This window comes from Sinocyclocheilus rhinocerous, unplaced genomic scaffold (genome assembly GCF_001515625.1).
Source record: "Sinocyclocheilus rhinocerous isolate Xijiao unplaced genomic scaffold, SAMN03320098_v1.1 scaffold3529, whole genome shotgun sequence".
Lineage (NCBI taxonomy): Eukaryota > Metazoa > Chordata > Actinopteri > Cypriniformes > Cyprinidae > Sinocyclocheilus > Sinocyclocheilus rhinocerous.
The window spans coordinates 10,465-23,262 of record NW_015638987.1 but is presented as its reverse complement, the minus strand read 5'-3'; the positions used below and the strand labels follow the sequence as shown (position 1 = coordinate 23,262).

The 12,798-nt window shown below is 37.3% G+C and overlaps 2 protein-coding genes across 2 annotated transcripts in view; one reads left to right on the top strand and one right to left on the bottom strand.

Annotated features, from left to right (window-relative positions):
- Positions 1–2,127: 2,127 nt before the first annotated feature.
- Positions 2,128–7,597, bottom strand: tgds (TDP-glucose 4,6-dehydratase). The gene is made up of 8 exons (XM_016566348.1): positions 7,432–7,597; positions 5,515–5,581; positions 5,373–5,441; positions 4,308–4,398; positions 4,080–4,222; positions 2,923–3,021; positions 2,315–2,374; positions 2,128–2,232 (listed from the first exon to the last, which is right to left on the bottom strand). Exons 1-8 carry the CDS (start codon positions 7,500–7,502, stop codon positions 2,185–2,187), a joined length of 648 nt encoding a protein of 215 aa, XP_016421834.1. The 5' UTR covers positions 7,503–7,597; the 3' UTR covers positions 2,128–2,184.
- Positions 7,598–10,508: 2,911 nt separating this feature from the next.
- Positions 10,509–12,798, top strand: part of gpr180 (G protein-coupled receptor 180) — a 6,266-nt gene continuing 3,976 nt past the window's right edge. The window contains exons 1-2 of the mRNA XM_016566381.1: positions 10,509–10,702; positions 11,615–11,664. Of these exons, the coding sequence (XP_016421867.1) occupies positions 10,509–10,702; positions 11,615–11,664 (244 nt within the window). The remainder of the gene's footprint in view (positions 10,703–11,614; positions 11,665–12,798) is intronic.

The following is a 12,798-nucleotide window of genomic DNA, read 5'->3' as shown; positions in this document are numbered from 1 at the left end:
TGTATTTATATATACATAATAAATATACACAGCACACATACAAACACTATGTAAACAAAAACTTTGATTTAGGATGCGATTAATCGCGATTAATCGTTTGACAGCACTAAATATATATATATATATATTTCTATTGTATATAAATATATTTAATATACAAAATGTAACATTTTCTTAAATATATACTGTATGTGTGTGTATTTATATATACATAATAAATATACACAGTACACACACATACAGTATATTATGTAAACAAAAACATTTATTTTGGGTGCGATTAATTGTTTGACAGCAATAGAGTCTTTTCTTTTGAGAGACCAAACATATGATTAGTAAACAAAACAAAAAAAGTGAAAAAAAAATGTAAACGTTTGATTGTCTTTGCTTCCACTGGATTTAGTTTTAAAGTCACTGGACGTTCTCAGATGTTCTTCTCCTGAGGTGAACCATCAGTCGTGTGTGTGTGTGAAGAGTCTGGTCCCTCATCTGCTCAGGTGTGATGCTCAGGTGAGCACAGTGAATTCATCTGATCTGATTCCCGTCACACATCAGGAGGGGGTTTCCTCAGACTCCTCACACACTAAACGCTGAGCAAACAGCTGCTGGAACACACTGGGCCTCTCCTTCACACACGTGTTTTCTCCAGCGCTCGTGTCACAGCTGCTCTCGGAGCGTTTCTCTGGTGATCGGTCCATCAGGCCGTCTGTCTGAGGATCTCCGTCTCTACTGACGTCCTCATCGCTTGTGTTCACAGACACACTGATCTCACGAGAGTCTTGAGCAGCCAGACCGAAGAACCCGCTGCGGACGATGAAGCGGACGTACTGGAGAACCACGTTCCTCTCGTGACGGATATCAGGAGCCAGTAACTGCACACAAACACAGCATTCAGATGAATAACACTCTAATATTGTGAAGTAGTATTACAATGTAAAACAGCTGTTGTCTTTGTGAATCTCTGTTAAACTATAATGTATTCCTGTGATGCGCAGCTGTATTTTCAGCATCATTACTCCAGTCTTCAGTGTCACATGATCTTCAGAAATCATTCTAATATGCTGATTTGCTGCTCAACAAACATTTCTGATTATTATCAATGTTGAAAACAGTTCAATATTTTTGTGGAAACTGTGATATATTTTATTTTTCAGGATTCACAGATGAATAGAAAGTACATAAGAACAGCATTTATTTGAAATAGAAATCTTTTGTAACATTATAAATGTCTTTACTGGCACTTTTGATCAATTTAATGCAGCCTTGATGAATAGAAGTATTCATTTCTGTCACAGATCAAAATAACCTCACGAATACTTTGTGTACGAAAGCAGCGTGAACATTCTGCTAAATATCTCAGTTTTTGTTCCACGGCAGAAAGTCAACATGAGATTGAGTAAATGTGTCTCAGACGCAGGTGATCGCATCCTAAATACAAGTTTTTGTTTACATAATATATGTGTGCTGTGTATATTTATGTATATATATATACATATATGTGTTTGCAGGGTAAAGATAGTTTCCTCATAATCGTTAGTGAAGGCCCAGCAGAAACACAGAAAGACCAGGGAATTATTTATGAGGAGTTTTTGTGTCTGCTCATAAATCCTGACCATCATCAGGCTTCACTGACCTGTTTTACAATGCTATCCCAGCATGCCCTTTGGTTCTGGGTGACTGCCCACAGAGCCAGAACATTCAGAACCATCTAAAGCGCCCTGCTACTGCCTCGAACTGCTAGCAATGAACTAAATAAATCTAAACGAACCCCAAGCCTACTTTTATTAATTAAGGCTTGCTGTGGGGAAATGACCCCTGATTTATGGAGGCTGATATCGACCTGAGCACTGCAAGGGAGACATAGAAGTTGAAGGGAGGACCTGATGGAAACCATATGGCTTCAGTTGACAGACTAAAAAAAACACTCCCAGCATTACAAAACCTCACCACCTCACCAACACATAATACAGAGCAAACAACTAAAGATACATTCAAAAATTTAAATTTAAGATAAAAAAAATAGGTTACAGTACACAAAATGCACCAAACATAGCAAGATATTTGAAATATATTTAGTTTACACACACACACACGCGCACACGCACACACAAACACTCACATACACTCACACACACACACACACACACACACACACACACACGCGCTCTGGTCAGTCAGAGACACTCACCACTTCTGATCCCGCTGGATGAGCGACAGGAATCTGGGAATGACCTGAACAAACACAAGCACACACTAATGAAGCGCTGAGGTCATGTGACGGTCAAACACGCGTGTAGAGCTGCTGATCATGCACCTTCTCGTGATGCTGGTGTGGGCCATAGACGTTACTGCTCCTCGTGATCAGAACAGGAAACTACAGCGGACAGATCAGAGAGAATACAATCTAGATCATTTCACAACATTCAATTTGAAAGTGTTTATACATTATGGAAGTATGAGCAGTACTTATGGAAGCTTGTTTCCACAGGATAAAAAAATTAAGTAATAGTGACTTATCTCACAATTTTATATCACAGTTTATATCTTGTAATTATGAGCTTATATCTCACAATTCTGACATTTTTTGATAGAGTTTATATCTCAATTCAGACTTTTTTGTGAGATATAAACTCAGAATAGCGAGATAAACTTTCAATTCTGTGAAAAAGTCAGAATTGTGAGATAAAAAGTTGCAATTACCTTTTTTATTTTTTATTCCATGCCAGAAAAAAAAAACTACTGTCAGATGCAAACTCAGAATTCAGAGAAAAAAGGAAAAACTATGAGATATAAAATGCATTGTTCTTACCACATTATAGTCATGTATAATCTAATGAGAATTAGCACTAAAAATAATGGGAATTACAAAACACTGAAAGTAAAATGTAAAAGATATAACGGGTATAATGTCATGACTGATACCTTGTGCTTCATCCAGTACGACATCACGATGTTTTCTGCCGCAGCTTTTGAGGCTGAGTATGGATTGGTGGGTCTTTTTGGACTCAGTTCATCAAACGGCTGTGAAAACAAGATCCAGATCACACACTTCAGCTGACATCAAAATACTGCTGAACTAAACAGATCAACAGGAGATGGCTGGTTAGTCTTTCTCATGATGGGTTCATGCACTCCAAAACTAGAACTAGTGATGCACGCTTTCCAAACACTGCTTCATGAAGCTTCAAAACCATTGGGAATCATTTGTTCGGAGCGTGTATTAAAGTCACTTCAGTAAACGAGGCTTTGTTACTGCAGAATTTCAGTGGTTCTGTGAACTCATGAACCAGTGTCTATATAGAATTTTTACCTGATCTCAGATCAGTTTTATACATTTGTAGATATTTTTAATGCCACATTTGTTGAGTTGAAGAGTTGAAGTTATTAGTCTCTTATTGGTCCGATTAACTAAACTCTCCATTAAAAACAAACAAAACAAGCTCTGCTATTTAAACAGAGTTATTTTAGACACTTCATATTTGTGACCCTGGACCACAAAACCAGTCACAAGGGTCAGTTTTATGAAATAAATAAGCTTCCATTGATGTATGGTTTGTTAGGATAGGACAATATTTGGCTGAGATACAACTATTTGAAAATCTGGAATCTGAGGGTGCAAAAAAATCTAAATATTGAGAAAATCATCTTTAAAGTTGTTCAAATGAAGTTCTTAGCAATGCATATTACTAATCAAAAATTAAGTTTTGATATATTTACGGTAGGACATTTACAAAATATCTTCATGGAACATGATCTTTACTTAATATCCTAATGATTTTTGGCATCAAAGAAAAATGTATAATTTTGACCCATACAATGTATTGTTGGCTATTGCTACAAATATACCCCAGCGACTTAACACTGCTTTTGTGCTGCAGGGACACATTTAACAGCATTTGACATCTATTACACAGATTGCATAGATTACACTTTCAATAAAACATCTGCAATTGGTTTGTAAAATGTGCTTTTATGCAGGTTTTTGACCAGCAAGTATCCCCAGCATCATTTCAAGCGATTTGAAACAGTGAATCGTTTTGGTTCAAATGATTCAGACTTGAACCCTAGCTTGACCTCACCTGCTCCAGACTGTCTCCATACACCTCATCAGTGCTGATGTAGATGAAGCGCCGCACTCGCGCCTCAAACGCCGCTCTGATCAGAACACCAGTGCCGTCTGCATTCACACGCATGAAGCGTGACGGACACAGGAACGAGTTCTCTACATGAGATAAACACGTGAATGACACACGCCGTCTTCTAGAGAGAAACACAGAGTTGATGGTGAACGGACAGCGTTTACTCACCCACATGAGTTTCAGCAGCGCAGTGAAACACTATATCAATCTTCTCCGTCGCAAAGAGACGCTTTATGAGAATTGGATCGCAAACATCGCCCTGCGAGGAGAACACAGTTCATCAGCTGTGGCTCAGCTCGACATAACTGCAGTGATAATTAGGTTAGTTGCAGAGGTGGACAGTAACGAAGTACATTTACTTGAGTATTGTACTTTTTGAGTATCTGTACGTTACTTGAGTATTATTTCTTTCTGGCAACTTGTGACTTTAACTTCACTACATTTGAAAGGCAAATATCTTACTTTTCACTCCACTACATTTCTATCAAGGTCCTGGAAGAAGAAAGTCGTTACGTGTTGTGTTACGTAATCAGATTACATTTTTCAAGTAACTAGTAAAGTAACGTGTTACTTTTTTAATTTAGAAGGAAATATCTGCGTTACTTTTTGAAATGAGTAACAGCAGTTACTTTGTTTCCATGTGTTGAGTGACAGCTCTGGTGTTGCCATGGTGACAGAAATCAGGAGTAAGTGCAGAGCGTTGTGTGTGAACATGATCTTACTGTAGTTCTAGACTAAATATCAACATGTGTTTACTCATCTCACTGCACACAAACACATTCAGTGTTCCTCACAATCAATAAAAACTGTCAAATACAAGCTCAGAATATTATACAATCCTGCAATAATTAAATGCATTAAAAAACTTATATTAAAAACAAACAAGCAAGCCCTGCCCAGATTTAAAAAGTAACGTAACGCATTACTTTCCATAAAAAGTAACTAAGTAACATAATTAGTTACTTTTTTATGGAGTAACGCAACATTGTAACGCATTACTTTTAAAAGTAACTTTCCCCAACACTGTTTGTTACGATGTAGCAGCTTTGAAAGTCAGCGGGTGACTTTTTTTTTCAGACAGTCTATCACTATTGTAGGGCAACGTGAAGTGTTTTCCCAGCATTTTTTTTCATTTACAACAACTCAATAATAAGAAGTCAATATTGTGATATATATTAGACACAATATTGTATCTATAGTATCTGTACTTTGACTCAAGTAATGGAGTAATACCGGGATGAAGGTGTATTTGCTGCTGGCCTCCACAGAGCGCAGGTTCTTCAGACTGGAGCAGTACTGCAGCTGAAACACAGTACAGAGACGCGTGACGCTTCATGAAGGGAAAACACTGACTCAATGCTGTTCAGAGACTCACATTATCAACGGTGAGGATTCTCCAGTGTGGGAATCTGACGGCCAGAGCGCTGATCAAATGAGATCCACTGAGAACACAAATATAAGCTCAGTATACAGCGCACACAAACACAAATAAGTATTTGGACACAAGTCTCTCAGTGTGTTTGAATCAGCAAACCACATACTCTCCGAGTAGCTACTTCTGTTGAATAAGTCATTCTACATACACAACCAGTTTTTGAACAGTAAAATTGTGTAATGTTTTTTAAAGAAGTCTCTTCTGCTCACCAAGCATGCATTAATTTGATCCAAAATACAGCAAAAGCAGCAAAATTGTGAAATATTTTTATTATTTAAAATAACTGTTTTCTATGTGAATATCTGTTAAACTGTCACACATGTTGATATTTAGTCTAGAACTACAGTAAGATCATGTTCACACACAACGCTCTGCACTTACTCCTGATTTCTGTCACCATGGCAACACCAGAGCTGTCACTCAACACATGGAAACAAAGTAACTGCTGTTACTCATTTCAAAAAGTAACTCCGATATTTCCTTCTAAATTAAAAAGTAACGCGTTACTTTACTAGTTACTTAAAAAAAGTAATCTGATTATGTTACTTGTAAGGTGTTGCCCCCAACACTGATTATGAATACTGTGAATTTGACACACTACTCTGTTCTCATACTATTTTATGCCTACTGTATACTATGTGAAGTATGTGATGGGAACTATGTGATTTCTGACGCAGCAGTTCGCTATCAGCATCCCCCACCGGGTCTGTCCCAATATACTCACACTGCGCTCTTGACCACTTGAGTAAGTGAAAGTACACTAGTAACTTCATCAGTACAGCAGCTCTACACAAGACAACCAGTGTTGCCAACTTAGCAATTTTGTTGCTAATTGTAGCACCTTTTCAGACCACCCTAGCAACTGTTTCTTCCAAAGCAACAAATGTAGCAATTTAAAAAATGTATTTGGCAACTTTTAGCAACTTTTGATAAGTGACTCAGACAATAAAAAGGCACATTTTCATCCAAATCACACAAAAAGATGCCTCGCAGTAAACACATCACGTGAACCGAGTTAGCTGCTGTTTGCAACCGTTACATTTAATAATAATAATAATAATGTAATAATGGTTCATTTATGATGCACTTTGTTAGTAGCTTGTACCTGCGATTGTTGATCAGTTAGTACACTGTAAGTAAAATGGAAAAGATACTAGTAATTTTCCAGGACATTATCCACTGTAACCTGAAAACACAATGCGTAATTTAAAATGCAGGTAACATTTTCCAATACGTAAAATTCTTTCATATTACTAAAGTAGATTGTGCCCTATGTTTACAGACTTTTCTTAGAGTGTAGCATACTAACTAACTACTAATACACTGCTTAAAGCATAATTGTTGAGTATGTGTAGTATTACAAGTTTACTAGCTATTAAAAAAACTAAATTGTAATCATTCAAAATTGTGTAAGTGTTCAATACTTCAATGTTTTTAAAAAATTAACAAATATATTTTTTGCTGAGATTTGATGTTGACAATTTTGCGTCGTGATTACGCGATGACGTCATCGCGCAATGACGTCACAGCGCCATTTAGCAACAAATCTACCTTCCTTTAGCAACTTCCCCTGAAAATGAGTTGGCAGCGCTGAAGACAACAGTGCCATTATTCAGTTCAGCTCAATAACAGTGTTGTTAGTGTCGTTAATGAACTCCATTTGTCATGCTAGTAGACAAGTGCGCAAGTGTGTGTATTGGGACAAAGCCAAAACACTACATCTATTGATTCAGCATCTCAGACTTGTCAGATGTTTTTCACAATAAATGACCCTTAATTTGATACTCGGTTGTCTAAAGCGGTGACATTCAGTCATTTGAAGGGTTCAGATGTATTTTGATATTTTTTGACACTCACATAAATCCCGCTCCTCCGGTCACCAGCACAGTGCGACACTCTCTGCCGCTCATCTTCACCTGGATCTCCATGTTTCCTCCAGACTGTAGATCATTTCTTTGACTCCAAGAAGTTATTACATGATTTTAAGTCGCTTCGTAAACACTCCTCACGACAGTTGGAGCAGCGGTTTGCGGCAGCGGTGACACGTATGAGCCGACTCTCGCCCCGCCTCCGCCGCGCTCTCATTGGTCGCTTTACTGCGCTAGAACGAAAACCCGTATTCCGATTGGATGTAGCAGACGTCGATCACAAAGTGGGCGGAAAAGGACAGTATTACCTCATTGACTGCAGTGAATGAAGAGCATAAGAGCATAATGTTTGTGTATTTTATCATTCTCATTGTTCTTTTGTTTACTTCATGTCCTGCAGCAGGGAAAACGGTTTCTGGGGTTTTTAGGAGCGACGCCGCGAGAGAAAATAATGGGCAGTACATCACAAGATTTCTGTATCATGGTGAGTGTCTGATATTAAACTGCATTTATGCATTGACATCATGCATTTGCTTCCATGCATTTTTGTTTTTTTGCTCGCATGCATGCATGCAGAATGCAGGAATATTGCTGATGTTGTGACTGATCATATGGGTGTCAGTCTGATTTGACTTACTGTACATATGCATTATGATATTTGATAGGTGAGAATGGTCTGGTGGCGTATCGTGTGGATAATGTGCTGTTGGCCGTGCAGAAGGAGGCCAGACTGCTGCTGTTTCAGGGCTCGGAGGGCTTGGACAATCTGAGCTGTCTGGAGAGACTCACATCGGCTCACATCTCCAGTAAGACTCCTTCACGTCTCAGACCGCTTTTACAGGTTATCTTCAGTGCGACATGTCATTTCTACATGACACGTGTGAACTTTGACCCCAGACTGGGCATGCACAGACACGTCACGCAGCCGCTTAGCTTCTTATCAGGACGTTTGTAGGGTTGGGAATAGAAAATAAATTTCAATTCCAGAATCGGATACTTGTTGTAAAATTTACATTTCAATTCCACCCATCAATTCCTGTGTTTTAGCTGGCGAAAGGGGGCTGTTAAAAATGTATTTGTCTTTGAATCATTCATTCAAAAACACTGAATCATCCAGTAATGAATCAAGTAAATCTTGAGTGAGTCATTGAATCATTCATTCAAGAGATTCATTCAAAAACACTGAATCATCCAGTAATGAATCAAGTAAATCTTGAGTGAGTCATTGAATCATTCATTCAAGAGATTCATTCAAAAACACTGAATCATCCAGTAATGAATCAAGTAAATCTTGAGTGAGTCATTGAATCATTCATTCAAGAGATTCATTCAAAAACACTGAATCATCCAGTAATGAATCAAGTAAATCTTGAGTGAGTCATTGAATCATTCATTCAAGAGATTCATTCAAAAACACTGAATCATCCAGTAATGAATCAAGTAAATCTTGAGTGAGTCATTGAATCGTTCATTCAAGATATTCATTCAAAAACACTGATTCATCCAGTAATGACTCAAGTAAATCTTGAGTGAGTCATTGAATCGTTCATTCAAGATATTCATTCAAAAACACTGATTCATCCAGTAATGAGAACCAGTTTTTATGCAGCCGGCTGATTTTTGTTCTTGGTATTCAGCAGCAATTAAATGTTTTGCAAAAAGAGACACAGAATAAATATGCTTGATATCTAAATGATTGACTTATTTTTTTTAACCACATTGGAATCCGAACTCGGAATTGATAAAATTAAATCAATACCCAACCCTAGACGTTTGTCTAGAATCTTCTGTTCAATATTCTGATGTTTGCATGCTGCTCAAACCAATCCTGCTCTCTTAATGATGGATAAAGTATTCAGTAATGTAATTTGTTGATCAATATTACAGTAATATATCTGCTGCTGGAGGAAACACATATTTCGGTCACCCAAAAATTACAATTCTGTCTTTATTTACAGTTGTTCCAAACCTGTATGAGTTTTTTTTTTCCTGATGAACGGAAAAGAAGGTATTTTGAAGAAAGTTGGGAACCAAACAGTTGCCGGTAGCCATTGACTTTCATAATATTTTTTCCCCTACTATGGAAGTCGATGGGTGCCAGCATCTGTTTGGTTACCAACATTCTTCAAGATATCTTCTTCTTTAATGTTACACTAAATAAAGAAACTCGTACAGGTTTGGAACAACTTGAGGGCGAGTAAATGATGATAAAATTGTGAATTTTGGGGCGAACTGTCCCTTTAAGGCAAGACAGCACAGGTGAATAGAGTAAAAAATAACATAGTTATCGCATTAATTACCCAGTTGATTGATTACATTTATAATTGCAAACATTTGTGTATTACAAGTTTATTTTTAAATATGCAAATGAGGCATTATTTAATGAAATACGTGCTAATTTGCATACATTTCTAGTACAAAAAATATGTCTATTTAAATCTTGACTCTTCTGTAGCTACATCGTGTACTAAGACTGACGGAAAATGAAAAGTTGCGATTTTCTAGGCCGATATGGCTAGGAACTATACTCTCATTCCGGCGTAATAATCAAGGAACTTTGCTGCCGTACCATGTGTGCAGCAGGCACAATTATATTACGCAGCGCCTGAAAATAGTCCCCAGCTAGGTAACTTCCAATCAGCCTATTTTCAAAAATAGTGGAGTGTTCCTTTAAGTAAAGATTATGTTCCATGAAGATATTTAGTAAATCTCCTACCGTAAATATATCAAAACTTAATGTTTGATTAGTAATATGCATTGCTAAGAACTTCATTTGAACAACTTTAAAGATGATTTTCTCAATATTTAGATTTTTTTGCACCCTCAGATTCCAGATTTTCAAATAGTTGTATCTCAGCCAAATATTGTCCGATCCTAACAAACCATACATCAATGGAAAGATTATTTATTCAGCTTTCAGATGATGCATACATCTCAATTTCACAAAATTGACCCTTACGACTGGTTTTGTGCTCCAGGGTCACATTTAATGCTGTAAAGCTGCTTTGGCACAGTCTGTATTGTTAAAAGCGCTTTATAAATAGAGGTGAGTTGATTTGAATGAATATGTTCCTCACAGGGCTCCACAGCTTCTACTTCATCCTGATCCTGGCGTATTTCGTGGCGTCGTGTATCTACATACAGCCGCTGTGGCAGGCGCTGAGCAAAGCCGGACCCATGCACACGGTGCTGAAGGTGTTATCCACCGCGCTTCTGCTGCAGGGAACATCAGTGCTGCTCAACTACATCCACACGGCCCGGTCAGACACTTGCAGCTTACCTATACTTTATCTGCTTAATGTTTATTGCTATCCTCAAGGCCCACTTATAACAATAAACACAGATCATTGCATGCAGCTATTTCTTCTGGACTCAAAACACCTTTTTTCTTCATGTTCTTTAAATTTGGAGGAGCATTTTTGAGTGTCTTTACCACCACGAGCAGACTCTGGCGAACAACACAAACTAATTATACAAGCAGAAACTGCTTACCTTTAGTGGCCACGGTTTGTGTGCTTGTCAAGTCAGCCCAAAAGTAGTCTTCCACCCTCTTGCTCCTTAGATGTTATTATCATAGATTATAAGTGACCCTGGAGCACAAAACCAGTCATACGGGTCAATTTTATGATATTGAGATTTATACATAAACAATAAATAATCTTTCCATTGATACAAAATATCTTCATGGAACATGATCTTTACTTAATATCCTAATGATTTTTGGCATAAAAGAGAAATGTATAATTTTGACCCATACAATGTATTGTTGGCTATTGCTACAAATATACCCCAGCGACTTAACACTGCTTTTGTGCTGCAGGGTCACATACAGCCGAGAGACTCTGAAGAGAATCTATAGATTTATACAGTTTTTCTTCAGGGCGTGTTCATACATAGTCATTATTGTTTACCTTTTGTTTTAGGCAGTAGACAGGAGGCCTCATCATATATTTTGTCTGCAGCTTCAGCATATACTGTATTTTTGTCATGTTGTGCAGGCCTCTAGACACACAGGCAAATACATGATTATAATAGTAGAATAACTTCTTGATCCATAAATGGCTATATCCACATTGATATTAATTCACATATTGATCAATAAAAATCTTCTACAATACTTGCTGCTGAACTCCTGTAGAGATGATGATGATGATGATGTGATTGCACCGCAGGTACGCTCGAGACGGTGTGGGGACGCCGCTGATGGGGAGCCTCGCTGAATGTGAGTCTGTCACAGCGTTAGTCTCATGATCTCATGATCAGGATCAGCTCTGGATAAAACATAAAGCATCTGCCAAATACATCAAATGCATGAATGACAACAAAATCTGAAGAAATGATGAACATGAAGACAGATTCCCGGAGAATGCATGAGGATCAAAGACGAAAAGGGCTTTTCAAGCATCAAAACAATAAAAGTGTGATTTAAAAAAATAGCTTTACATTTTTTTCTGTACATTAGGATGTGTCCTTGTGTCCAGCAAAAAATAATGACTATCATCCATTTTTACCATGATTTACAAAAAACACCATTCAGTGTAATAATAAGTAATGTAACAAAAAATATTGTCAACTTTATCATTAGATGTCATTAAAAGATTCTATTCCTGACTCTGGAGCACAAAAGCAGTGTTAAGTCGCTGGGGTATATTTGTAGCAATAGCCAACAATACATTGTATGGGTCAAAATTATTCTTTTATGCCAAAAATCATTAGGATATTAAGTAAAGATCATGTTCCATGAAGATATTTTGTAAATTTCCTACCGTAAATATATCAAAACTTAATTTTTGATTAGTAATATGCATCACTAAGAACTTAATTTGAACAACTTTAAAGATGATTTTCTCTATATTTAGATTTTTTTGCACCCTCAGATTCCAGATTTTCAAATATTGTCCTATCATAACAAACCATACATCAATGGAAGCTTATTTATTCAGCTTTCAGATGATGCATAAATCTCAATTTCACAAAATTGACCCTTATGACTGGTTTTGTGTTCCGGGGTCACATTTATCTGTTATGCTGAATGACGATGCAACATTATTTCACCCATATTTTGACATTTTCATTTTCACAAAAGTTATTGGAAATATTAAATGCACTTGACTTACATGCTTTTTATGTATATAAAATCACTTTTGTAAATTTGATTTGATGCAGATGTTTCGTCTTTGACCCATGAACTGATCGAATGTGTACCTTGAATTCACTGTAAGATGCTTTGGTTAAAAAGCGTGTGTGTGTCTGTGTGTGTATCTGTGTGTGTGCGTGTGTATCTGTGTGTGTGTCTGTGTGTGTGTCTGTGTGTGTGTGTGTGTCTGTGTGTGTGTCTGTGTGTGTCTGTGTGTGT